This window comes from Phasianus colchicus, chromosome 4 (genome assembly GCF_987193195.1).
Source record: "Phasianus colchicus chromosome 4, bPhaCol1.hap1.1, whole genome shotgun sequence".
Lineage (NCBI taxonomy): Eukaryota > Metazoa > Chordata > Aves > Galliformes > Phasianidae > Phasianus > Phasianus colchicus.
The window spans coordinates 15,511,643-15,537,047 of NC_143439.1; the positions used below are offsets into that span (position 1 = coordinate 15,511,643).

Consider the following 25,405-nt stretch of genomic DNA (forward strand, 5'->3'; position numbering starts at 1 on the left):
ATGGTTCGCGTTAGGCTGCGCGCAGCAACCGTGCGGAGCGAAGGAGCCGTTTACAACCGCAAGAGAAGCCCTCTCACCTGCCCTCAACGCCGCAGGTACAAGAAGGGCCGGGCAGCGTCAGCACCCGCACGGGCGCGCGCTTCCTCAGCCGTACCTGCGACCCCAAGCCCGCAGCTCCCGCGGAGGAGTTGACGACGACCGCCCCGCGCCGCCAGCCGCTCGCCGCAGCGCCGCCCGACGAAGCCGGCCACGGCGCCGCCCGGAGGCTTTAAACCCGGCACGGCTCCGCCCTCCTCCCGCCGCGTGACCGGCGCCGGGCGCCGCGCTCGGCCGCCCGTTGGAGGAGGAGCCGGTGCCGACCGTTTCCCGGTCGCGTGGCGGTGCGGCGAGGAAGGAAGGCTGCGGTTACCGCCCCGCCGTGCCCGTCGCTTTCCTTCGGGGGGAAGGAGGGGTGGGCGAGAGGAGCGGTCGCTCTCTGCCCGCCCGGGATCTTTGTCGGAGCGGGAGGGCGGCGGAGCTGTGGCGTGACGGCACGGCCGCGGAGCTCGGCTGCGGGGGGGAGCCGGGCGGGCGGCCTCGGGGCTGCTCCCGGCCCTCGTGGGGGTGGGCAGCTTCAACCGGAGCTTAAACCGAGCGCGTCTTTGACGGCAAAACGCCGTCGAAGAAAACCTTTCCTTGTAGCGCGCGTAATAAGCGGGGAGTTGATGTGTTGCCGTAGAATCGCGGAACGGCTCGCGTTGGAAGGGAGCTGAGAGCCCGCCCAGCCCCTACGTCGTGCTGTAGGCAGGGCTGCCCCGCGGCTCAGCTGCCCAGGGCCCCATCCCGCCTGGCCTGGAGCGCACCCGGGGATGGGGCAGCAAGCACAGCTTCTCGGGGCAGCTGCGCCAGCGCCTCACTGCCCTCTGAGCGAACGTGTCGTTACTTTTGTATAATTACGTTACTCTTGTAGATAGTTGCGTATTTCATAATCACGCGCCTCTAAATGGCGCTCAGAGCAAATGTGCATCTTTCTGACTGCCAGCCGGCTTCATCTAGCTCACGGTTCATGATCCTCTAACTTGTATTACAGAATTATGTAATTGCATTTTTCAGATCAGAAGCTAGATGTTGCATTTGAGCAGGATGAAGCAGATGAGATTTTGAGTAGTGCTGCCGAGGTATGTAAACTGAGGAATGAAAGTGGGTAGCAATAAATATAATTTAAGACATGCATCTTCGTATACGTAGAACAGTCTGTTTCAGTGTGGTCTTGCCTGGCTTCGAGCCCGTCGCTGAGCTGTAGAGTTACTTATAGTTTTTCCAAGCAGCAGCAAAATAAGGCTGTTTAAAAAGCAAATTCTGCTTGGTTGTGCTTTTTCTTGGAGTGTTTTCAAAAATTGGTCATATGTGGGAGAACGCTTGGTTTCTCCAAAGTAAGTTTTCTAACTTCTATGGATTTTTTTCCTTTGATCTCTCGGGGAGATAATGTTCTGTGGTGAATAGCATAAACCTGTCTGAAGTCTGTGCAAAAGCTGGGGCATCGGCACCACCGTGGGGCTCACGTGCACAGAAGTGAATGTGGCTCTTGCACAGACTTGAAATGGTTGTGTTAAGAAAGAGCCGATTGCTCACTTGATGCAGTTATGCTTTATATCAAAGCATCTCCAGGAAAAAAAGCAATGAAAATTTTTTCAAATCTGGCCAATGTTCAAGGAGTGTAATATCAACCTGAAAATGATTGCTGGGGAGCCTGCATATTCTTTTCAGTATAGACAGAATAAACTGCTTTGTTTTGCATGCATCAGAATAAAAACAAACCACAGTAACCCATGTGCAGTCATGTACAAGTACTAAAATATAAAATAATCAATTACAGAAAAGTGTCGCCGGAGGTGACGGCATATCCAGATCCAGGATGATGGACCAAAGGTAAGTGATTCCAAATGAGTGGGAATACTACTTCAGAAGGACTTGAAAAACAAATAAGTGCATGAGTAGAACTGTGTTTGTTTATTTGATTTTTTACATCCTCAAATAGGTAACTGTACTGTTGTACTGAAAGCAGTAAGAAAGCCTGGTTTCTAATCTTTCTGGATTTTGGTCTAGGTATGAAATACAAATGTATTAAAGCTCATCTAGAAAGCATGTTCTGCTTCTGTTACACAGGAAGTCCGTGGTTAATGATCATACTTCAAAGGCAGTAATGAAAGTTGCTCACTTGATGGTGGTGAGTGTTGGGCTTGGAAGTAAAGAGAAGCGACAGTTTTGTTCTGTTCTCCAGATCATGAGTTCAGTGAAGCTGGTTAATTATCAGAACGATGTGTCAGCGCTTACAGATGGGTTCTAAGCATGTTTTTCCATGTTTCAGCTTGAGAACCAAAAGTGTAGAGTATGAAAAATGCTTGGAAGAAATGAGGGAGCAGCTGCAGATTTATCAGGTATGTTTCTGGGATCTGCGACTCTTCTTGCAAAACGAAGTCTTAATTTCATCAATGGTATTGTGCTGAATTAACATTGTCAATATTTCAGTGTTGCTTATTGAAAAAATGAATTGCCACAGCTTGCCACTTAGATGTTTTCTTATTAGGTGCAGATGAGTGAGATGAGACAGAAGTTTGAACAAGTCACCACAGAAAACAGAAGGTAAATAAGTGCACTTTACCTACTGCTGCTATTTTCTTGTGTGTTTTTTCTTTCTTTCTGTCTCTTTTTCCTAAGACTTGGAAATATTTGAATCTGCTTAATAGTTGAAGATTTCATACTCACGTGCTTAATGTTACTCTAAGCGCTTAATATAGGTTACAGCACCAAATTTAGGAGGCTTAGCCATATCTCTGCAAAAGAACTCGGTATTAATTTCTAACCCTTTTTATAGAACGTATCTTGCTCAATAGATTTAAATGTGAGCCAGGTGTATATGGTACATACAAATCAAAGGTACAGTACTTCAGTTAATTTAAAAGCATTGTATTAAATAAATATTGTGCTGAACTTATTCCTTTGAATTTCAGGCTGCATTCAGAGTTGAAAGAGGCTCTTGAGATGCAGCTGGATGCTCTTCCTTTTATGCCTCTGGGAACGGCTGTTCCTGCAGATGAAGAAATACTGAGAAACCTTCAGGAACAACTACAACTGACTAATCAAGTGTGTGAGATGAAACACTTGTACTCTTCTGTTTCTTCTGCGCCTCGGCAGATTAGGGAAGGATAGTTTATTTCTTGGTTCAGTATTTGTTTATAACAGTTCCTGGACTGTACTTTGAGGCCTTCCTGATTAGCTTAAAAAACAAAACAAAACAACCTCAAGTGCACCCATACTTAAATTTTCAACTTCAAAACCTGAAGCAAGTTCCTCTCTAGTTTCAAACAAGTAGGAAGTTTTTATGTTCATTTGTGCCTCTAATTTTACCTTGTTGAATTTCTGTCCAGAACATGAATCAAATATTTTGTTGGATTGAAGTAATTGCCGTAGGCTGTCTTTTTATTATTATTATTAAAGTGTAATGTGAAATGAGGGGCAAGTATATGTGGAATACAGAAAGTAACAGCTAGATCTGAATAGATCGGCCAAATGGCCTGAATATATTACAAAGATATTTCGGTTCTTTTGCAGTGGACTAAGCTGAGGTTAAATTGACTCCTGAATTTTGGTATTTGACTATTATATGTACTGCAGTCCCAAAGTAAATAATTGCAAGAGTTTGACAGTTTCAGAACGTGAGTGGAGTTTTACTTTTGGTAAGAGCTATTAAAATAGTGCAGAACTCGCAGCTCTTGTCTAGATGGAATGTGATCTTATAAACATCTGGGTTTTTTTGCCTCTGAGTTTGGTGTTTTGTGTGGTTGTAATGCGTGCAGAGAATAATAATAATAATAATTTTAAAAAAGCATTTCAATAGAATTGTACTGTAAATATCTTAGAGACCTTTATTCTTTAACTTTTTAGGAAAAGGAGCAAGCAATAGAGCTGTGGCAGACTGTGTCACAGGAGCTTGATCAACTCCAGCAGCAGTACCAGGAACACATGACTCAAACGCAGATTCACATGGCCGAAAGACTAAAACAGCAAGTAACTTTCATTTACATTTTTGTTAATTTTGGAATGCCTTCATATACTGCAGAGATTTTGCATCTGTATGTAGCCAAACTGAAGTGCAGCGGTTCTACCAGTATCATAGAATCATCATAAAATCATAGGATGAATTGGGTTGGAATGGACCTGAGGGATCATTGTGTTCCAACCCTCTGCCACAGGCAGGGTTGCCAACCACTAGGTCAGGTACTAGGCCAGGCTGCCTAGGGCTCATCCAACCTGGCCTTGAACTCCTCCAGGGACGGGGCACCCACAGCCTCTCTGGGCAGCAGCCTGCTCCAGCACTTCACCACTCTCTCAGTGAAAAGCGTCCCCTGACATTCTCCTCTAAATCTTCCCTCCTTGAGTTTAAATCCATTTCCCCTTTTCCTATTGCTTATTTACCCATGTAAAAAGTTGACTTCCCTCATGTCTACAAGCTCATTTTAAACACTGGAAAGGCCGTAATGTTGTCTCCCCGCAGCCTTCTCTGCTCCAGTCTGAGCAACCAGCTCCTTCAGCCCGTCTTCACAGGAGAGGTTGTTCTCCAGTCCTCTGATCACCTTCGTGGTCCTCCTCTGGTCCCGTTGTTGATTGTTTTCTGTAATAGTTGTTACCAAAAGTTGAGTGGTCAGATATAGTCAGTGATTCAACAGTTAAATGCACAGTTGGGGTTGGAAAGTTTATTTCAAATACGTGGGCAGTAACTCAGGGAGTGCACTGTGAGTTTTGGTGCGTGTAGAGAAGTACACGAGATAGACAAATATAAATAATCATCCTACTGTTGTTCAATTCAAACATAAGTAGTTTCACTTGCCTTTGGTCATTCAACAGAGAAGCTGAATAAACAGCTGAAAAATGAAGGTTGCTAATACTCTAATGTTAGTGTTTAGCATTCTGTTTCTTGAGCTGCTTCTCGGGAAGCCTTTAAGCTATTTGTTAGTGTCTGAGCTTGCTAAGTTAACTGGTTATGTTTCAGGAAATCTTCTTTCAGAAAGATAAATTAGGCTGTAAGAAGCTGTTTTGCTCTGAGCTGTAAAGAGTGCGCAGTATTCAAAGAATTCATAAAGCTCACGTGTACGCGTAGCTCACTACAGCTGTATTGAAACATCTATGAAAACTGCATTCCATTTTCAAGTACGTTAGACTTGTGGGTGCAATTATTGCTCACCTATGTAGCAGGAATTTGTTACTGATTTTTTTTAGTCCATCTAAGCAATAAATACGTTCCTTTCTACAGCTGCTGTGTTCTCTCAAGTTTTATGGTTGTTTCAAATAACAGTTATGAGGACTTAGTTGTGAGGAGTTTCTTTGTTGTTCCAACTTCCTGTTTCTGTTACTGGATTTTTTCACTGTTGTTCACTGGTAAGTCGTAGCTGTCAAAGAGTTAAGGGGCTGTAAGAGTCCACTTCTGATGACTAAATTCTTAGTGGATTTTAATGCCATTTTCTCAAGAATGAGATTGAGCGGCCTTTTATTCCTAAAAGCACTTCATGTCTGCCGTAGGCTTTTCAGCTGAATCAGCTGTGTTTTACATTTTGCTTTTACCAGAGGAGCAGGAAACAGCTATCAGAGGTAGACTGAGTAGAATCACAATCTACCAGAAAGCAAAGATGAGCTATGAGATCTTCTTTATGCAGTCCAACCTCTACAGTGAAGTTAGTCGCTGGAATAGGTTGCTTGCATGCATTTGACCATGAAACACAATTAGTATATATTCCAGCTGAGGGACTTAACTCTTGGCTATGCTTTAAAGATGCTTAGTGTGCTGATGATGACTATTTTGTTTCGTTATTCAAGTTTCCCTACAAAGACAGGGCTAGAGTTTAAGTACAGTTTTCTGTATGGACAGTAGGTGTTCATAAGGCAAGGAGCAAATAAAGCCTCTTCACACAGGCAGACACGTTTTTAATTCGTAGTGGATGCATTTCTGCTCCTGTGTTAGCAAAAAAACGTGCAGCACCACCATAATCTGTGTGGCTCCGAGGCTCTACTTTTGTATTTTGGTATTAATTGCACGCGTTTTGGAAATTTGTAACTGAATGAAATCCAGATACGTTTTGCATTAGTAAATCTGATTTACCAGATTATCAGGCCAAAAGACAGAAGTAATCTAATTAAAACTTTAAAAAGCTTGTTGGATTTCCTGCATCATACATTAATTCTTTGAAAATGTTTTCAGTTGACTATGAATGTGATAACTAAATGTTCTTCGTTGGTAATGATTCTAAGAAGCTGAATTCTACTTCTTAGGATCAACTGGCTAACTTTCACCAGCTTACTTCACACCTGCATGCAGCCAATGAGAAAACAGAATTGGTAAGTAAAACCTAAGCAATGACCTAGTGCTTTGTTTGTTTATTTTTAAATTAAATTGGATCATTAAGGTACAAACCAAAAGATAAATATCCTTCCAGCTTATCTAATTGGAAAAGAACTTGCGTCACTCAGATTTGTAAAGCTGTCTAGCAACCAGTCAAAAATCAAGAAGCAATGGCTCCCTTCCTGAAGACAAAACACTTAAGTCTTGGTGGTTCAGAGGTTAGCTCTTGATATTATAGCAACTCCTTTTTTTATAAGAAGCCACTTAGGCTCAGAATTCTTGCATGTGGTATTTCAGTCAAACATTCAAAAAACCATCTTCAATAGGGAAGAAATTAAATAATGTTTTACCAAGGCTAGCTCTGCCACACGTTAGCAAGTTTCCTAGAAACACCAGCATTTTCAGAGCTGATCCTTTGAGGGATTTTTGCCTTGTCAGAATCTTTAATTGTATAGACTGAAATTGAGCTTTAGCCCCGGACTTCCAGGAGTGACACAGTTTTGATACCGTAGAAAAATAGGAGGCAAAAGACTTAAGTTGCTAGCTGAGCAACTTCCTCTCTGTAAGACATGCTTCTTGTGTGATTATTTTTTTTTTACAAACCGTGTTTGTCCTGGATGCTGTCAGCGTGTAAAGTAGGGAGGAAAAAAAACCCAACAAAAAACCCCAACCCTCTGTATCTTGCAAGCAGTTCCGTTTACAAGCTATTTCATTAGCTCTAATAATAGCCAAATAATGCACTTAGAGGGATTTTTACCGTTTGTAGTCAGTAACCTCAATCAACTGTTCTTTCAGCATAGCTACAGTTAGAACTGAGGGATTGCTGTCAGAAAGCAATCTCAAGAAAATACCACGAGCTTTCAGAACAGTTGTTTTGATTTAGAAGTTGCATGCTAATCTGCTATGTATAAACAAAGCAAGAGGTATCAAGAAACAGAATGACTGGATGCTTAAAATCATGAAAGAAACAGTGGGCAGAAAAGTGAAATAGCTGTATTCTTTGACAGAGACAGCGTTAAGATAGAGGCTGTCCATTTGTCTGCATTCTCCAAAGCGTTTGACAAGGTCTGTTGCCAGAGATGTAAAGATGTCATGGAACAAAGGTGTCCTTTCTTGAACTAAAAAACTGAAAAGTGAGAAGTGGAGGGCAAGATTGCTGTCAGGTGGTTTTTTTTTTTTTTTTTGTCAGGGCAAAAACAACTGTGTTCCCTGGCTGTGTTGAGGTTTAAAGTTTTCAGCATACTTAGAAATGTTCTGGAAATGAAATCTAGTAAAGAGGTGACAGTGCTCACCTCAAGTAAAAGTATTTAAGGTAATGAAAACTGAAATAAGCTGTGGAAATCTGCAGAAAAATCTCATGACATTCCGTGTGCGAGTGAATTTTTGATATTTTTTTTAGTAAAATGAAAGCAAGAAAAAAACTCTACAAATCTCTCCTTGTTTTGCAGAGCAATCAGTTTCTGAAAACTGTAGCCGAACAGAACATGGAACTAGAGCAGCTACAGAAACAACTGAGGTATAAACCAGGCAATTTAAAAAAAGACAAAAATCTTTTCTCTAGGCTTTCCTAACTTAAGCTTCTATCATAAGCCTTTTTTGTCTTGCAAACTGTCTTGACAGCGATGGTTGAAATGGTTTCAGTTAATGGCTTCTTAATGGCTTGCTACAAATGTGCATCAGAGTGGTAAAGTACAATATCACTAGTTATTTCTAGTCCCTGTTAGTTTATTTTTAAAAGTAATAAATGTTCTCCAGTTTTCTTCATGACTTAGTTGTGCTCCAGTTTGCATTAATTTGTTTGCTGTTTTTCAACTTTATCATATACTCACTGGTCTTTAAATTTGCCCTAACACAAAGCCTGGATAATTGGGTTAAACCCAGTCTTTTTGTTCCCAAGACAGAGGAGGAGTGTGCTTGTTTCAATGGATTTTTGTACTGTGGAGAAGGTCTGGTACATTAACTTCTTTCCTTTTCTGTTTCTGCTCTTGATGAGCCTTTTTAGATTACAATGCATATCAATTAATTCTTGAGAAATGGTTAACGATTTGTAATTCCTAGTACAAATTGCTTTAAAAAGTGAAACCAAATTCTGAAAAAGATTACTCTTAAGTATCTGAGGCCACCTGTATTTACACGATTGGAGCACTTTAAGTTGCTGATTGCCTCGTCCTCCCAAATATTCATTCCACATAAACAGGTTATAATTAATGCAGCGTTTCTGGCTCATTGTTCCACATGATAAGAGGAAAACTTCTTGCACTGCATGAAAGAAGTTGTATGAAATCTGACTGCCCTTCACAGCCCTTTCAACAAAGCTGCAAGAGTATGATTTTTCCTCTGTGAGAATTAAAGTGTAATTCACAGTCTGTTTTCTCTACGTAGGCAAGCTAAAATAGATAGGTGGACAGCGAGTGCTAAAGTTGATGAAATGATCAGATTGACAAAGACGCTTCAAGGCCAATTGGAGAGAAAGGTATTCTAGAGAAAGGGGTAATTTTCTGTTGCAACTGAATGACTATACAGTTATCTAATGTTAAGCGTTAAATTAATCTCCAGTTGTTCTCTAATTTAATTTATATTGTATTAGATTTAGTTTATTTTATATATCTTTGTTTTTATAAATGAAACTCAGATGTTGCCTGGAAAACACGTGTGTTCTTTCTAGGAAGAAGATGTGGTATCTGCCCAGCAAAGAGAAGCAGCATCTGACAAACTCCTGCAACAAGTGCAGTCTAGCGTAAAACAATTAGAATCAAGGTAAGGACATGTTGTTGGATGTTACTAATGGGATATGTACAAAAAAAAAAAAAGCCAAACAGGAACACAGTTCTGGCAACTTACTTTCTGTGAGCTTAGTTTGAAAGTAGTATAGTTCTTTAATTAAGCTTTGTATTGTTAAATGAGTAAAATTACTCGTTTGTTTTAGATTACATGTTACTGTCCAAGATGCCGAACAAATGAGGACAGAAAGAACAGCCCTGGAGAAACAAATCAAAACGCTTCAGACAAAGTGTGCTAATTTAGAAAGGGAAAAGTATGAAGCAGTTGCAAAAGTCCAAGATTGCGTACAGCTGTTAGAAGAAGCAAACCTACAAAAAAGTCAGGTAAGTCACGAGTGAAGGCATTTCTTAGGTGTTAGAAAACTTTCATCACCTGCAGTTATGAAGTGCCCATTTATGTATATATGTGGAGGTATACACACATACACAACCAAATGTCTTTCATTTCTGTTGTACTAAAATGAGTAATGCAGAAGAGAGCAAACTTATGATCTGACCTCACATCACTTAGTTTTGTCATACTTAAATACATAAATGTTATTGAATATTTAAAAACAAATCGGGCTGTCAGAATAAAAACAAAGACCCTGTTATGAATTTATGGCTTAGTAGTGGTTAGGAAAGGAAAGTTGAAACTAGAGAGACTTTTTTTTATAAATGATAAGACGGGTCCAAGAGAGTGAGCTTTGTGTTCACCTTCTTGTTATCCTAAGGAATTCTGAAAAAATTATTGTGTAGTAAGTCAGCAAAACCTACAGTCAGGAAAAAACAAAAAACCAAAAAACCCTCCAGAGGATTTGAGTGTGTGCGCTAGATGGGGGGATGAAATTCAAATGTGCTGTACTGGCTGCTGAGCTTACTGTTTGACAGTAATAACGTGGTCCTATGATTACACTCATGTGATCCTCAGTGGTATTTAATAAAATTAATAACGTTTAATAAAATAGGGATATTTAAAAAACAAAAAAACAGTGTACCTTAACGTGCAGTTTTGATTGGCACGTTTCATGTGAGACAGGAGAGCTAGAGAAGTGCAGGAGTCAACATGACACATACAAGAAACTGTAATAAAAGGTTCTAAACAATATTTGATTAAACTGTTAGGGGATAATGCTTGTGCCAGAAGCATAGATAGAAAAACAATCAAAAATGGAAAAATCCACCAAAACTTCCTAAAGGCAGGGTCTCATCCAGCAGGTTTGAAAGGTATCGATTCACATACACATAAAAAAAGTCTCCCTTTCTCCCATTTTATTTCTCCAAAGTATCTACTCTTTGCCCCTATAGGAGACAGCGTGCAGGGACTGGTAAACTTGTGTCTAATATGGACACTTGCGTGTTTTCATGTTAAGCTTCAGCTGTAATCAGGCTTCCAGCAATCTAATGAATTCTGTTTGCTGGAAAGACAGAGCTTCAATGTGCCTAGCAGACTTTAGCCAACAGTAAATTAAGTCTAGATTATTTAATGCCCGTGGGAACAAATAAGGAATCTTAGAATTATTCTGCTCAGGCTAGCATCTTGAGCAGGTAAGGAGATAAACATTCTCTTTTAGCCCAAAGTCGCTTTTCAAACGTGAGCAACGGCCTTATTATCTTAATTAACTTCATCCCTTTGCAATACAGGAGTTAGCGCCGTCTTTTTTGTTCGTGCTGATTTCATTTCTGTGACAAAGGAGGAAGACCCTGTCTGGAAGGAGGGTCTGAAACTTCAAAGAGTTCCTGCTACCATCTGATCTGTTTCTGGAAGGGATCAAAATGTTGACAAAACTCTGGGGTTCCGGTTGTTAACGCACTGCCATGCAATTGGTGTGATTCCTCTGGTTACACAAAAGAGGATTATTGTCTGTTACAGACATTCTTATACATTTATAGCATTTACGATGCTCTCTGGCATCTTTCTGGCATGCCACTTCCTTTTCATATCTGTTGTTAGTCTTCTGCATCTCATTTGCTTTATGCTCTTATTTCCAAGAACTCTCTTCACCTATTAGGCTGTGTTCAACATGGGAATTAGAAATTATGCTTTACGTCCTCCAGCTCTCGCTGGCTACCTTTGAACTTGTTAGGTCCTTTTTCTTAGTAAGATATTTTTACCTTTACAAGCATTTCCCCAAAGCCTGCGTATGCGGAACACAAGGTAAAAAGATATCTATTTTTTTCCCAGAGTTGAAAAACAAGAAAAACTTAATGAGAAAAACTTACACTTGAAAGGTATTGGTTAACTGTAAGAAACTCATTTTCAATTAGCTATGTGTTAGAACACAGAACAGTGCTCTTCATACCATTTTTGACAGAAAGAAGCGGCCAGATAAAAATTATGGTGTAAATAACATCTCTGAGGTGGTTAGTGAACATTTAAGATAAAGAAGATAAATAACAGTCTTGTTATAAACAAATCGTGGATGGTTGGACTGGATGATCTTATAGGTCTTTTCCAACCTTAGTGATTCTGTCATTCTGTAACACTTTCGTGTTATGCTCTAGGAGGAAAATTTTGAATTTGCAAACGCTTGCTCATTCATTGCTCTGGCTAAAACATCCTTCATTTTGCAAAGTGCGCATTTTATGAATTAATAAAAAACACAGCCTAATATATGCAATTAGTTAACTAAACTGTGGCCTCTCTGGTCTCTTAAGAGATTATATGAGGGACTAACAGGTTGTCACAATAACGCTCCTTTTTTCACGTTACCATTGTAAAGCACCTAAGCTAATCTTACAAAATGAGATCAGAAGAATTCTAAGAGTACTTTGAGAAACACAGCACAAACCGAATGGGAGCAGTTGAAGAGAACCTGACACGTAAAGTGTCACGTCACGACTGGAGAACCTTCTACAGACTGAAATCATATCTACTAGTGACCTTTTCCATGTATTTCTCCTTTTATCCATCTACATATTATCTGTTATCTGTGCCATCTAGGATTTCCATCTCTTCCACCGAGAGTTCTGTATTGCTTTTTTCAATCTTTCCAGACCAGCATCTCCTATTTAACAGTGGTGCCTTTACTTCATCCTTTCCTGGAAGGGTTCCTTACTGCACTTTTGTTCTGTAATTCCCACCAACTTTTCATGCTAAAGAGCTGTTCACATGGTTCACTATTATCCACCATGAAAGAGTTTACATATGCATTCCTTAGCTGCTTATGAATTTGTACCTTTGGTTTTCTGAGAGGTAACTGATCTAGTCTATTGACCATAAAAGCAAAACAAAAGCTCAGCTCTATGTAGGAAAGCATGTGTGCTCCTATACGCATACTCTGATTCTTAACAGAGATCTTTCTGTGTCATTTCTGTTCTTGCTTTCTTGTTGGGTCTTGGTGCCAGCTGCTCTAAAGCACAAGGCAGAAAGTTCTTCTTAACTCCTATTACGTGTGGTTTCTTTTCTCGCTGCTAGATACGATGTCACAACTGAAGTATTATCAGTAATATTTCTGTTCTTTTTTTTTTTTTTTTAGGCACTGTTTAAGAAGAAGCAAAAGGAAGAGGAGATCAAAAAGATGAAAGATGAAATACTTCAGCTCACAGAAGATACTGCTGCAAGAATTAGAAAGGCGGTAAGTGATGATGTTTAGAAAGAACCAACTATGAACTTAGAGTTAAAAATGAAATCATTATATGTTATGCGTGGTCACATCAGCGGTTTTCTTGTGCTTTGATTATTTAAGTAGCAAGGACAGTATACTGACAGTATTGTGCTCTTTGGCCTTACCATCTAGGTAGGTACTCTTCCAACCCAAATGATATTCATACAGCTCTCATGAACCAGAAGCACTGCTGTCTGTGCAGATACTGCTGTAGAGATGGTGAAGATGTGGCACTTGTTTCAGAAATTCTGTTCAGGAGCATGTGGTCTCATCTTGGAACTTACTGATACTTTTTGCATAAACTCAGGTGATAAGAATTGTTGAGTTATAAGATCAGATTTTTGGCATCTCAGTGCTTCAAAATATACCTCTCTTTAGACAAATAAGACTCTTCCATGAAATACAGCTAATGATAAAAAAAACTCTGTATCACAGCACACTTTAAAAAAATTGGTAGAGAAACTACAAAATTTTATAGTTATCTGTTTTTGTAATGTTCCTTCTTCTCACAAGTGGCTGAAAATTAGGAGCTCTTTGATAACAAACTATTCACAAATGAATTTGCTCTTGGTTAATGTCCCATCTGCAATTAAAATAAGGCTAATCATATCTCCCTGGAGATTCTTAACAATTATGCACATGTCAAATAGACTTGCTTTATTTTGAAGTAAACCCCAGAGGAAGCTGTCTTATACAAATGTGATGCCAATGTCTTTGGTTGCAAGTAGAAAACACCGTAAATCAATTACCTGGCTTGTAATTTTTCAGAGGTGTAATTGATTTTGCCTCCTTTCACTTTCTTCATTATGATACAAGCCTGTTATGAAAGGACTCACAATAAATAAAGATTTTAATTAATATATACATTTTTGAAGCCTTTAAAATGATGATTTGTTCCTTCTACTTAGTGATTATCCAAAAAAAAAAAAAATCCACAGAATTGTGTGGATTACTTAAAACTGCAGTATTTAATGTCACACATGGTTTGAAGGAGGCACATGAGCCAAAAAGCAAATAACCACTATTTGTGACAATGCTGCACTAATCAGAATTTAGAAATTCAGACTTGTCTCCTATTTCTTATTTCATGTAATCCCAGTCAGAGAGAATATATCAAAAGCATAAAGAGTAAAACTTTAAGCATTGTCATATTTCTCTAGGAGCAACAAGTATTTCCTTTTTTACATGGTCAGTTACACAAGTGTCAGATATCTTGCTCCTAGTGGACAGTGGCTTTCTGGTAGTCTTACTGTTCTTTTTTTGTAAGACCTTGTTGCAATGTCTTTCTGCTTTTTTTCTAAATAATCTCAATTAAAGTAATATGGATTGATAACATTCACGTAGTACCATTTGTCAGCTCTTATAGTCTCCTATTTCTGTATACAAGCACCACACATGTACAAAGCATATTTGAGGTAACAGCCTCAAATTGTGTTGGTGAGGTTTAGCTTGTATATGAGGAGGAAGCTCTTCATGGAAATAGTAGTTAGGCATTGGAGGAGGCAGAGTCGCCATCCCTGGAGGTATTTAAGAGATGTGTGGAGCAGTGCTTAAGGACACTGCTTGGTGGTGGACTTGCAGTGTTAGGTGGATGGTTGTAACTGATGATCTTAAAGGTCTTTTCCAATCTAAATGATTCTGTGATTCTGCATGTAAAAATGGGATGGAGAAATAGTTTGCAATATTAATTTTTCAGTTTTGCTTTGCTTTTGATCACAGGTAGACTCTGCAAAGAAACAATACAATGTGCAGATCTCTCAATTAACAGAAGAACTTTTAGCTCTCCATATGGTATGGTTGACTTTTGAGATTGTTTGTGCTAGCAAAACATTTGAGACTTTTGTTTATCAAGTTAAATGTTTAATTAAATATAAAAGTAAAATCCTACATAATATTATTAGCAGTTGGTGAAGAGGGGGTTCTTAGTTTTAGACAAAGAGATCAACCCTTTCGATATACTTTCTTTAGACTTGTGTTTCTCTTAATTATTAAATAGAAGTTACTAGTGATTAGTTGCAAATAATCAACCACAATGTTTTTCTTTTATAATTTTAAAACGTCTTTATGTGCATACATGGGTCAATAATGGTAGGCTTGGGATACTTTTATCTTGGCCCATTTGAGAGGTTTCGCTAGAACTGCTTAGTTTACAGTGTTTTCTGGAAGGAATTGTGTCTAGATTTGTATTAAGGCCAGTAGAAATATTTTTAACTGCCCAAGAAACTTTCATTTCAGCCCCAGCAATTTAACGATTTGGGTGCATACATGATGTACTAACAGGCATCGATGCTGTGTAGCCCTGGTGTTTCAGTCACACTTAAAAGATATAAGTATGTGAATAGCAACTTTCCTACAACACACAGTTCCGATTTCTTTTCTTCTACCTGTCTGGATTTGCCCTAAGGCTAAGGCAAAGAAATGAGGGCGAATAAGCAGGCATATGGAATAGAACTCATACTGTTTTTAGTTCTCTGCAAATATGTAAGTAGTGAGCTAGAGCCTACCCTGGGTCTCTTGTGCTGTCAGGGAAAGGAGAATGAGCTAGACTTTTAACGTACCTGTGTAGGGACTGTAGGATCTACTGTGGGACCTCCAGTGGGCTCCAGTAGATCCTACTATAGCTCTGGATCTCTACCAGGTCTTCACAGGTGCCTGTTTGCAGATGGCTTGGTACTGCTGTGTAACAATTTCCTCACTACCAGTACAGAGTGTCTTCACATCTCTTTTGTACAGCTTAGTTTGCGTAAGGGACAATAAGCAGCAAAAGTAGATGGTAACATAGTGTGTGGAATTTTTATCATGAGTTGTTTATATATATATAAAATATGAATGAGAGGTTTATTTAAATGACTTTTTGAAATAGGAATGTGGCGAAAAGCAGGGTCAAATAGAACGAGCCGTTAGAGAAAAGCGGGCAGTGGAAGAAGAACTTGAAAGGGTAAGGCAATCGTGTGCTTTTTACATCCTGTTTAAGATCGATCCTCAGTATGAAAATGTCTTCATTTTATTTTTTTCTCACCTCCCATGTTTTTCCCTAACACGAGAATGAAGGATGATGCTATGACCTTTAATTTCCTTATTTGTTGAGTTGACTTTCAGAACATTTAACACGCGTGTCAGTATTTTAAGTTTTAATCCTGGAAATTAAAGTTTTAATACTAAACTGAAAAAGAGCATTTTTGAGAAGCGTAAAAAGTAAAAGGAGATGCTTGACACGATCTAAAAGCACACTGGTACACGTTGCAAATCAAACTTAAGTACAGCATGCTGAAAAGTAAAGGAATGCAAGATCTTAGAATACTTTTTTAGAGACAACACTGAAATTCAATTATAGTCAGTTTTGTTTTAAAACCCTGGAACTGGGACACAATGAGGAGTAGACTTTTTAATCATTACTACTGTGTCACTGTGTTATAATCAAAGAATACTAAGATAGCGTATAATCAAGGAAAATTGTATAAAGGAATATTATATAATCAAATTAATATTAAGATATTATAACAATGAAATAAACAAGAGGGTTAGGCAAAGCAAGACAAAGAGAATAGATAGGATGCTTACCCATATCGTGGGCTTGCTCAGGAAACTCCAGTGGAGTGGATCTTCAGAAGAGAGATCCTTCCCCACTGGTAGTCAGCTCTTAAATGGGTCTAGGACAGGTGGAGCCTGGCTCCAACCCTTCCTGCAGCACAGGTGAAGGGTTTTCCCTGGCTGACTCTTTGCTCGCCTCAGGTAATTAATCAGAGGTTCAGGCCTCTGATTGCGTAGCCAATGAAAGGTAAAGATGATATGGCATGAAACTATTCTTCAGATTTGCAGAGAATATGGAGGACATGAATCTGACAGTAGAAAACTAGAGCAACTGCATCAGAAATATCTACTTGCAGAGACTACAAAATGTGACCTTCAGCTGAGTCTGCAGACAACACAACATAAACTGAAACTGCTGGAAATGAGGTAAGTAGCGGACTAAAAATCACTATAGAAGTATTAAAGGGGGACAGCAGAACACAGAATGAAAGTTTTTATCTACAAAATGAGAACTGCAAGCAGTTATTCAAGTTTTCATTGTTTTATAAATTACGTTGTTTGAAATCTTACCATATGTCTAAAAACTGTATGAAAGGTTACTCTCTGAAATACGCAGGCAGAACTTATTACTCTGTAAAGTCATCAACAGCGCGGTATCTCCTAGTATACACGTAACGCTCCACGTTTACATTGCATACTGAATTTCAGGTCTGTGTTCAGAGATGTATAATCAAAGAATATTAAGATAGTGTATAATCAAGGAAAATTGTATAAAGGAATATTGTACAATGATGTTATAATAATGAAATAAACAAGAGAGTTAGGCAAAGCAAGACAAAGAGAATAGATAGGATGCTTACCCGTATCATGGGCTCACTCAGGAAACTCCAGTAGAGTGGATCTTCAGAAGAGAGATGCTTCCCTACTGGTAGTCAGCTCTTAAATGGGTCTAGGAGGGGTGGAACCAGGCTCCACCCCTTCCTGCAGCACAGGTGAATTGTTTTCACCTGTGCTCCCCTGGCTGACTCATTGCTCGCCTCAGGTGATTAATCGGAGGTTCAGGCCGTTACTCAGCAGTTCCCATAAAAGAGGTAATAGATGTTATTGCAGTTTCAGTAATATAATGGTAAGAACTACAGAGTGATACACATCTTTAGATCAGGTTATTCTCAGAATGAAAAGCCTAGAGTTTTTTTTTATGCCATTTATGTATTCAGATTGTAAGCCCTATCTATTGTACAAAACAATTACTTACAAATCTGGAATTGTTATTAAAATGAAAAGCTGCTCTTTCACAGTGCTATTTTCCTGAGATGGATAGAATGTTGGGTTGCTTTCATGAATTCCCTGGGCTTGATGAAATACCTCACTGACTCGTGCATAGTCCTACAAACTTTCAGGAAGCAGCAGGGGAACGTCTGTGTGTATTGAGTCACACCAAAGATCTGTCCCAAATAGATCAGGGCTGCTCCAAAAGTAATGCCTCATATTTCATTGCGTTGACCTATGATGCCATAAGTGTCTGTTGGTGGTATGGCAGTAGAGGTTGGACGTTTCCACCAGTATTCTTACATGTTGTTGCCATGCTGTAGATGGCAGCAGAGGGGCAGTCTGACAACATGGCCTCTGAAGTAGAAGAGTTGATGAAACAGAAGTGTGTCGCTGAATTCCTCCATGTGGAAAAAACAGCTCCCACTGACATTCATTAACACTTGCTGAACATTTATGGAGCCCAAACAGCGGATGTGAGCACAGTGAGGCAGTGGGCGATGCATTTCAGCAATAGCAAAAGTGGGTTACCTCCACAGATGCAGACCTCTGCAGGCATGGCATGCAGGCTCTTGTTCGTAGCTGGCAGGAATGCACAGCTAAGGGTGATGCCTATGCTGAAAAATAGAGCTTATTCTTAGCTATAGAACGCTATCCAACCGTGTTATTGTTCTCTTTGTATCTGTTGTTGTATCCATGGAAATGAATGGGAGTAACCTACATATATAAAATGAATGGGAGTAACCTACGTATATATCTTCTCCAGTACTGTCCAAAAAAGTAATCAATGGAAAAACTGAGCGCTAGAGCAAGCTGACAGCGATGTGTCATTGGCATGTTTGCATTGCTTAAAAACGTACAATGCCACATGTGGATGTTTGTTTTTTAAATTATTGCTCTTACTGTTACATGGATTACTTAAGTCTCAGTAAAATCTTCTCTTCTACAGCTATGTGTGGCAGTGAGTTCCATACCTGAAATACAACCATATGAAAAACTTGCTTTTTCTGTTTTCAGTTGGCCTCTATTGCCACTAAAGAAGCAATCAGAAGGCTATGTCATACTAGACTAACTGATCTATTAAGATTTTGTTGCTGCCTACAGATATAGTCTCCCCTATCTCCAAACCATCAGAGCTTCAGCAAAATGACAGTAGCAAAGTGTAAAATTGACTTAATTCATGACTTTAAAGAAGAGTTCTCTTTCAGCTTTGAGGAAGAGAAATCCAATTACCAGAAAAATATCTGTAACTTGCAAAGCATTCTGGATTCAGAAAGAGAAAAGAGCGGCTCCATCGGTGAACAGAGGTTAAAGCTTCAGCAAGAGAATGAACAATTGCAAAAAGAAATTGAAAGCTTGAAAAAACTGGCCTCAGAAGTACAGCAACAAGCCAAAATAAAGGTATGGTTTTGTAACACTCTAATGCAATGGAAAGTACAGCAATGATAGCAGGGTAGCAAAGTCCTGCTGCTACAGGAATGCGGCAGCTATAGACAGAGAAAGAAAAGAAAAAATTTACTTTCCCTTGGAAGACCTCAGGTGGACAGGGATATCCAGCAAAACACCCTTGCCTCCACTGCCAGCCCTTAGATGTGGTCTGGGAAGGGGTGGATTCTGGCTCCGCCCCTTCCAGTCACTTAGGTACATTGCATGCACCTGAGCTACCTGGGTTGGCCCTGCCTTCCCACCAGATGCTCAATCGCTAGTTCAATCTGTGTTTTAACATTCCTGCTACAGGTTTATATGCTGTTTTTAAGGCTAATGTTAGCTTAATAAGACAGCATTTCTAGGAAAAAATATGTGGAAGTTTAAATATTGGGTGAGAGTTTCAGTGATGCTTGCTCTTTTTCCTTGATAAATAATTTTTACTTCAGCACTGTGTGTCGTCAAGATTTATTTAGTAGCTCAGTCTCTGCTAACTGTGCTTGATAAGAAGATCCCAAATGTTGTCTCTTATTTCATAGGATGAATAGTCCAAATAGTAAAAAATTTTCTCAAACTGATTTCACTTAGTCTAATTCTAGATCTCCATTAATCTACTATCTGTATTAGGAATCTCTGTACAACTTTCAGTACAGTATTCCTCTATGTGGACATCTACTTACATGTCCGCCACGTTATCAGAGCTGTGTAGCTAACAAATAATATTGCAGTGTGGTTGTCAAACGCTGCTGCCGTGTGTTCTGGGAAAGAATGTTTTTCAGTGCAGATAGTTGCAAACAAGGACATTTAGCTGGAAGATGGATCTTCTTTTTGAAGGGTTCCATTAAATGCACCTGAACAGACTGCATTATGGGGTAATGTAATAATAGCTAACTTTATCAGATTCGCACACCTTTGCCTTCTGGGAGGAATAACAGCTGTGATCCTTGATGTGCTTTCTAAATATCTACAGCAACGAAGATTTCAGAAACAGTTTTACTAATTAAGAATGAGGAGCACCTCATCCAGTTAGCTCTTTGTACATCACAACGAAAGAAGTCATGTTAAACAAGAAATCTCGTTCCAACTGTAGACTCCTTCATTCAAGCTTAACAAATAGGTGGCAGTGAAAAAGCACCTACCAGAATTTTGCATGTCTTTGTTCAGACAGGATACCATCACAGATAAGATTTGTGACTTGCCTCCATTTTCCTCTGCACAAAGGATTTAAGATGCAATTAAGAAAGTCCTAACAAATTTTGACTAAGTGAAAAAGAAAATTGTGTTTCTGTAGGAAAAAAAAACCACAAGTGATAAAGATTATGATTGAGACTTGATTGTATCCTATTTGTATTTTTTATGTAGATAAGCACTATGGAACATGAGCATGCTGTGAAAGAGCATGGATATGAAGTTCGTCTTAAAAAAATGGAGGACGTCAGTCGAAAGTCTACTGCTGAACTTAGACATCTGTTGACAGCTCAGCAAAGAGCAACAAATAGATGGAAAGAGGAAACAAAAGTGCTTACTGAAACTACAGAAGCTAGGATCAATAAGTTAAAGTAAGTGCAATTTTGTTGTTGCTCTTCTGGCTGCTGTTACTGTATCAGTTACTGTTTGAAACCAGGCTATACCCATGGTAGAAAGGAAAGGAGAGCAGGCCATGGAATAGATGATGTGCTTCTAGCAAACAGAAGAAACAGTGTTCTCTCTAGAGCCCTCTGACATGATTCCTAATGAAGCTAGCAGCTAATAACTGACATTAAAGTTTTGCATCTTGTTAACATGTGTGAATTTTGTTATAAGAAAAAGTAAATTTGAATATCTTCTTTCCATTTTTTTCTTTCAGAAAAACATTCTCAGTTTAGAAAAACATAGCTTTGTATTATGAAGACTCCTGTCTTTATAATTATTCAGAGCAGTCTTTATCAAAGTAAGCATGAAATAAGTCTCTAGCTTTGTAAGTTGGAAAAAATGTTTGTAGAGGCACATTTTATGTTCTTTTAGAGCGTTTGCTCAAAAATTTATGAGGATGCAAATGAGTTATGTGATTGCCTTGAGCACAAATAGGATATAAACTTTTATCTTAATTCATGCTGGTTGCCAGATAACTGGCTCATATTCCTAACACTGCCTTTGTATCTTCATTTTTATAGCAGCTACTCAAAAGATGTTGAACTGTTTGGGGCTTTTTTTGTTTTGTTTTGTTTTTTTTTATGCTATCTAATCGATTGGTTAAAGAGAACAAGGGAATGGAACCTACCCATGAGATATACTGTAGCCTTGTATTAACAGGCATTTCAAATTCCATATAGCAGTTTTCAGGTGTTTGTTTGAAACTGCTAAGGTTAAAAAGTTGGGGTTTTTTTTAGATTAAATGTTTTCTTTTCCATTTTCTTCTGATTAATAGAAGTGATCTGAGTCAACAAAAACTTCGTAATCAGGAACTTATTGCTCAGCTGGAAATGGCAAAAAATAAAGTAATTGAGGTAAGAATGATAGGACAATCTGGGATGATAACCAATCCTGTATAGAATAAATCCTTGCATTGTTTTTTGTAGTGCTCTGTTATTTGCAGGAGAAAAACTGGGATGATGTGAGAACAGGTTTCTGAAACTAATGCTAAAGAACAGTGAAGACTTCATACATAGCATGTGGTGAAGAGAAGCTCTCTGTAACAAAACTGTATCATTTCTATCTGGTATACTTTTCTCCCCTTTGAATGTAGCTAAAATCTTTGTATTGTAATGCTGTGTAAATTAAGTTACCTGCATTAAAATATCATCTTTTACGCATCTTCAGGAAGGTGAAACTTCCGCTGAAGATGGCTGTGACTGGGGAAGTCATATGATTCATATTTGAGCTGGAAGTTCTTTATAATGTGTCAGCACAGTGCTTTCGGGCTTACTGTAGGTGGTAAACAGCTCTGCTTCTAAAGGTCCTCTTGCCTTAAGCTTTTCAGTACACTATGGATGGATCCAGAAAAGAGAACTTCATATTTGTAACAAGATGCTTCATTTACACAGGATGAAAAACTAATGACGGAATATCAAAAACATGTCAATAGGCTTCAAATGCGACTAAGCCAGGCAGAGCAGAGGGCAGCTACAGCATCACAAGAGGTACAAAACCTTAAGAAAAAGTGCTATCAAAGTGCATGCAAAAATCCCACTGAATATTAGAAAAGTACTCATTTTGTGTTATTCCTGAGGCAGAGGTGATCACATATGTGTGCAGCATGACTAATGTAATTTGAACAGCAGTCTCATATTTTGAATGTGTCTTCACCAAACTGATGCGTATTTGATTAAATGCTACTTTCTGAAAGCACGATGACCTGACAGCACAGATTTGTTTATGAAGACAAATTGGATGCGAATCGCACTCGTGGGTCAAAGTGTGGCAATGAAGATGGATCACAATTTCTATATTCAGAATATTTTTTTGAAAAAGTAATTGCAGCTCTCGTTTACGAGCTATATTAGCTTGGCGTAACCTACTGCAGTGATGACAAAGAGCAAATGTGCTCGTTCCTCTCCCTGTCTCCTGGAGAGTGTCCATCACTGTGTGCCTGATTCCAGTCAGTGCTCCTTCAGTTCACTATCTTGATGTATGTCACGGTGAGGTCCCACTAAATGCTGACTCAGCATTTCTGAAGAGCAAACAGCCAGAGGCGAGGCAGGGGAGGACTCATGAAAGGTGGCGGGGAGAAGGAAACCGAGGCTAATGTAGGGTTCTCAGATTGACAAAGACGACTTACTCAGTGTTGCATTATTGTACACAGTAGCTTGGGCAGTATATTGATAAGAAAGTCATTATGAAAGTAGTAAACTACTAAAATTACCAGTCCTTAGCTGAAAGACTATAGATCTTAGCTAATTAATAATAGTAATTCAATGGAAAAAAAAATTACAGAATAACGTTTGCAGTTTTAAAATGCGTGTATTCTCTGTAAATATCTTCCAAGTACTCCTGCTACCTACTCTTTTATCATCTGTGAATCTCTGACATCTGAAACAAGATGCAAGAATTAATTACCTACAGAATGCATTGTAAATTCTGATATTTACCCCAAATTTCCATTTATCTCAGCTTTTCCCTCTCCGTGACATTTTCTGTATTGAAGCTGTACTGTTATTTTTATCTTAGGGAAAAAAAATATGATGATATCTGCTTGTTCTAAATTGCAGCTCAGCACGTTAACTACATGGAAGAAAAAGGCTACTTCTCTGAGGGAACTAGAAAAAATTTAAGATGAACTACTAATAATATTCACACCATATTGGGGGTAAGAAGATAGCTGGAGAAACTTGGAATTGTACCACTAACATCAAATTCATAGCAAGGTTTATAAAATTTCATCTATATATTTTATGTTTCACTCAGGTAACAAAGAAGGCTGGCTGAAGATACGTACTGGCTCTATTTGCATGGTGGAGATCAGAGGAATGCAAACTGATGTAATTCAAGCCCTTTAATGCAGCAGATGAAAAGTGATACGGTGCTGTGGTGTGTTATCAGTTTTAGTCTTTAAAAAAACTTGTTACGTCCAACTGTGACAAAATTGTTTACAGGGAATAGAGTCCATTCTCTTGAAATTCTGAAACAAATTGTTCATATACGTTTGATATTTCTTTTCGTTTTGTAGAGCAGTAACTTGGGAACATTTTCAAGATCTTACATGAATTGTAGTAAGACAGTAATAAATATCATGAGTGTCAAATAGTTCTTATTGTAGGTGCTACAACTGGGAAATGCCTCTATTGCCTTTCATTGTTAATAATTCAGTTTGCTATGTCTCTGGGAAAACAGTGTTGCTACAGCTATTCTCACAGCTAGCGTTTAAGGACCCTCACCTTTCTTCATTTCTGCTTCCCCCTCCCCCCATTACAGTTTTGCAATTGTTCCTTGCTTTTCTACTTGGAACTTCAGTTCTCAATTCAATTTGCACAAAACTGGTCATCCAGCTTTTTTTTATGAGTGTGTTGGAATTCTACAAATGCCAGTATGTGGGAATCCTTGATAGATGAGAAACTTCTAAAATTATAGTTTAATTCTGTTTTCTATTTCATTGTAGATAATAAACATTTCATATGCGTAACTCATTTTGACCGATTTTGGACTAAAGTTTTCTTGTCATTTCTCTTAAATATGAAGAGCACAATTTTGTTGTAAGACTTCAAATTCAGTTGATACATAATGCTTACCCTGCTTAGCCAGTGCTTGTTGAAAAGTGTTGTTATGGGCAAACAAAGTTCAGGAGTCTGTCAAGACTGTCTTGATTGCATTTGCATTTTAGAGGACAAACACAGGTTGACCACCAGATAGAAGTGGGTTTGTGGCACCTCCTGAAAAGCTTGTTTGTCTGTTAACAAAGAGCCTGCAAGATGGAAGCAACCTGAAGGAAAATTTCTGCTTACCTCAGAGGAATCAACTGTTTCTACAATTGCACGTGCAATGGCACATTGCTCACAAACCGGCTGTTGGAAGATGAGGTGCTTGCTGAAACAATCTGGACTTGAGGTTTGCTGGTTAGATGCATTCTACACTTTCCCTTGTGATACCAGATTACTTAGTGGAATTGAACAATGGCCTTTTTGAACATGTCTTGCTTGGCTTGCATTTGTTTATGTATTTCTTGCCACACTGCCTTTGAAAAGCCTTTTCTATTGCCTTCCTTTCCCTCCCTACCACTAGTTTTTGAGCGTTTGAAAAAATCTTGGGAGAAGCATATCATCTATGTGATGATGACATGCCTCTCACTAAGCAATAAGTGCTAAAGCAACTACCAGTGTCTAGAAGCATTGCTTCAATACTGGCCAGTACATTCACAGTGTGAATGTATATTGTCTGCTAATCATGAAGAGTCATAGGTAAGAAGCCTCAGTTGCTCTTCATTGGAATCTTCATGGAGATTTTAGACTTTGGAAGGATACTGTATATTAAAGAAATGAAAATCTTGGACATAAGCAACTGGCACATTCCACCCATGAGGGAAGGAGTGACCAAAGTTGCAAATCCTCCCATTAGATTAAGGTGAAACGACATTCAAGATCCATACATGCAATGAAAATCGATCAGCTTCAGTAGTTGATAAGACAGTTATCCTATACATGTTGGCCCTCTCACAATAAAATACACCTAAGCTGTGCTGTTTCATATGAAATTCAAGAAAGCCTTGCCATTCAGAGGGACCTCAGCAGACTTGAAGGGTTCAACACAGCAAAGTGCAAGGTTTTGCACTTGGACCGGAAGAATCACAGGCTTCCATCAGACTGGGAGGAGCAGTCATTGAGAGCTGCCCTGCAGAAATGAACCTGAGAGTCCTGGTAGATGAAAAAGTTGACATGAGCCAGCAGTGTGCTCTGGCAGCTAGGAAAGCAAATGGTATCCTGGCCTCCATCAGAAGAGAGGTGGCCAGCAAGGACAGGTGATTGTCCCTC

The 25,405-nt window shown here is 39.0% G+C and overlaps 1 protein-coding gene across 1 annotated transcript; it reads left to right on the forward strand.

Moving 5' to 3' along the window:
• Positions 1–25,128, forward strand: SCLT1 (sodium channel and clathrin linker 1). Its single transcript, XM_090140052.1, has 23 exons — positions 1–95; positions 204–451; positions 1,093–1,157; positions 1,856–1,908; positions 2,348–2,417; positions 2,567–2,622; positions 2,991–3,123; positions 3,925–4,047; positions 6,304–6,369; positions 7,822–7,889; positions 8,756–8,846; positions 9,039–9,130; positions 9,300–9,477; positions 12,612–12,710; positions 14,460–14,531; positions 15,604–15,678; positions 16,552–16,697; positions 18,749–18,941; positions 20,328–20,524; positions 21,373–21,451; positions 21,989–22,084; positions 23,153–23,250; positions 23,349–25,128. The coding sequence occupies exons 1-22, from the start codon at positions 1–3 to the stop codon at positions 23,213–23,215; spliced, it is 2,358 nt and encodes a 785-aa protein (XP_089996178.1). The 3' UTR covers positions 23,216–23,250; positions 23,349–25,128.
• Positions 25,129–25,405: the final 277 nt, after the last annotated feature.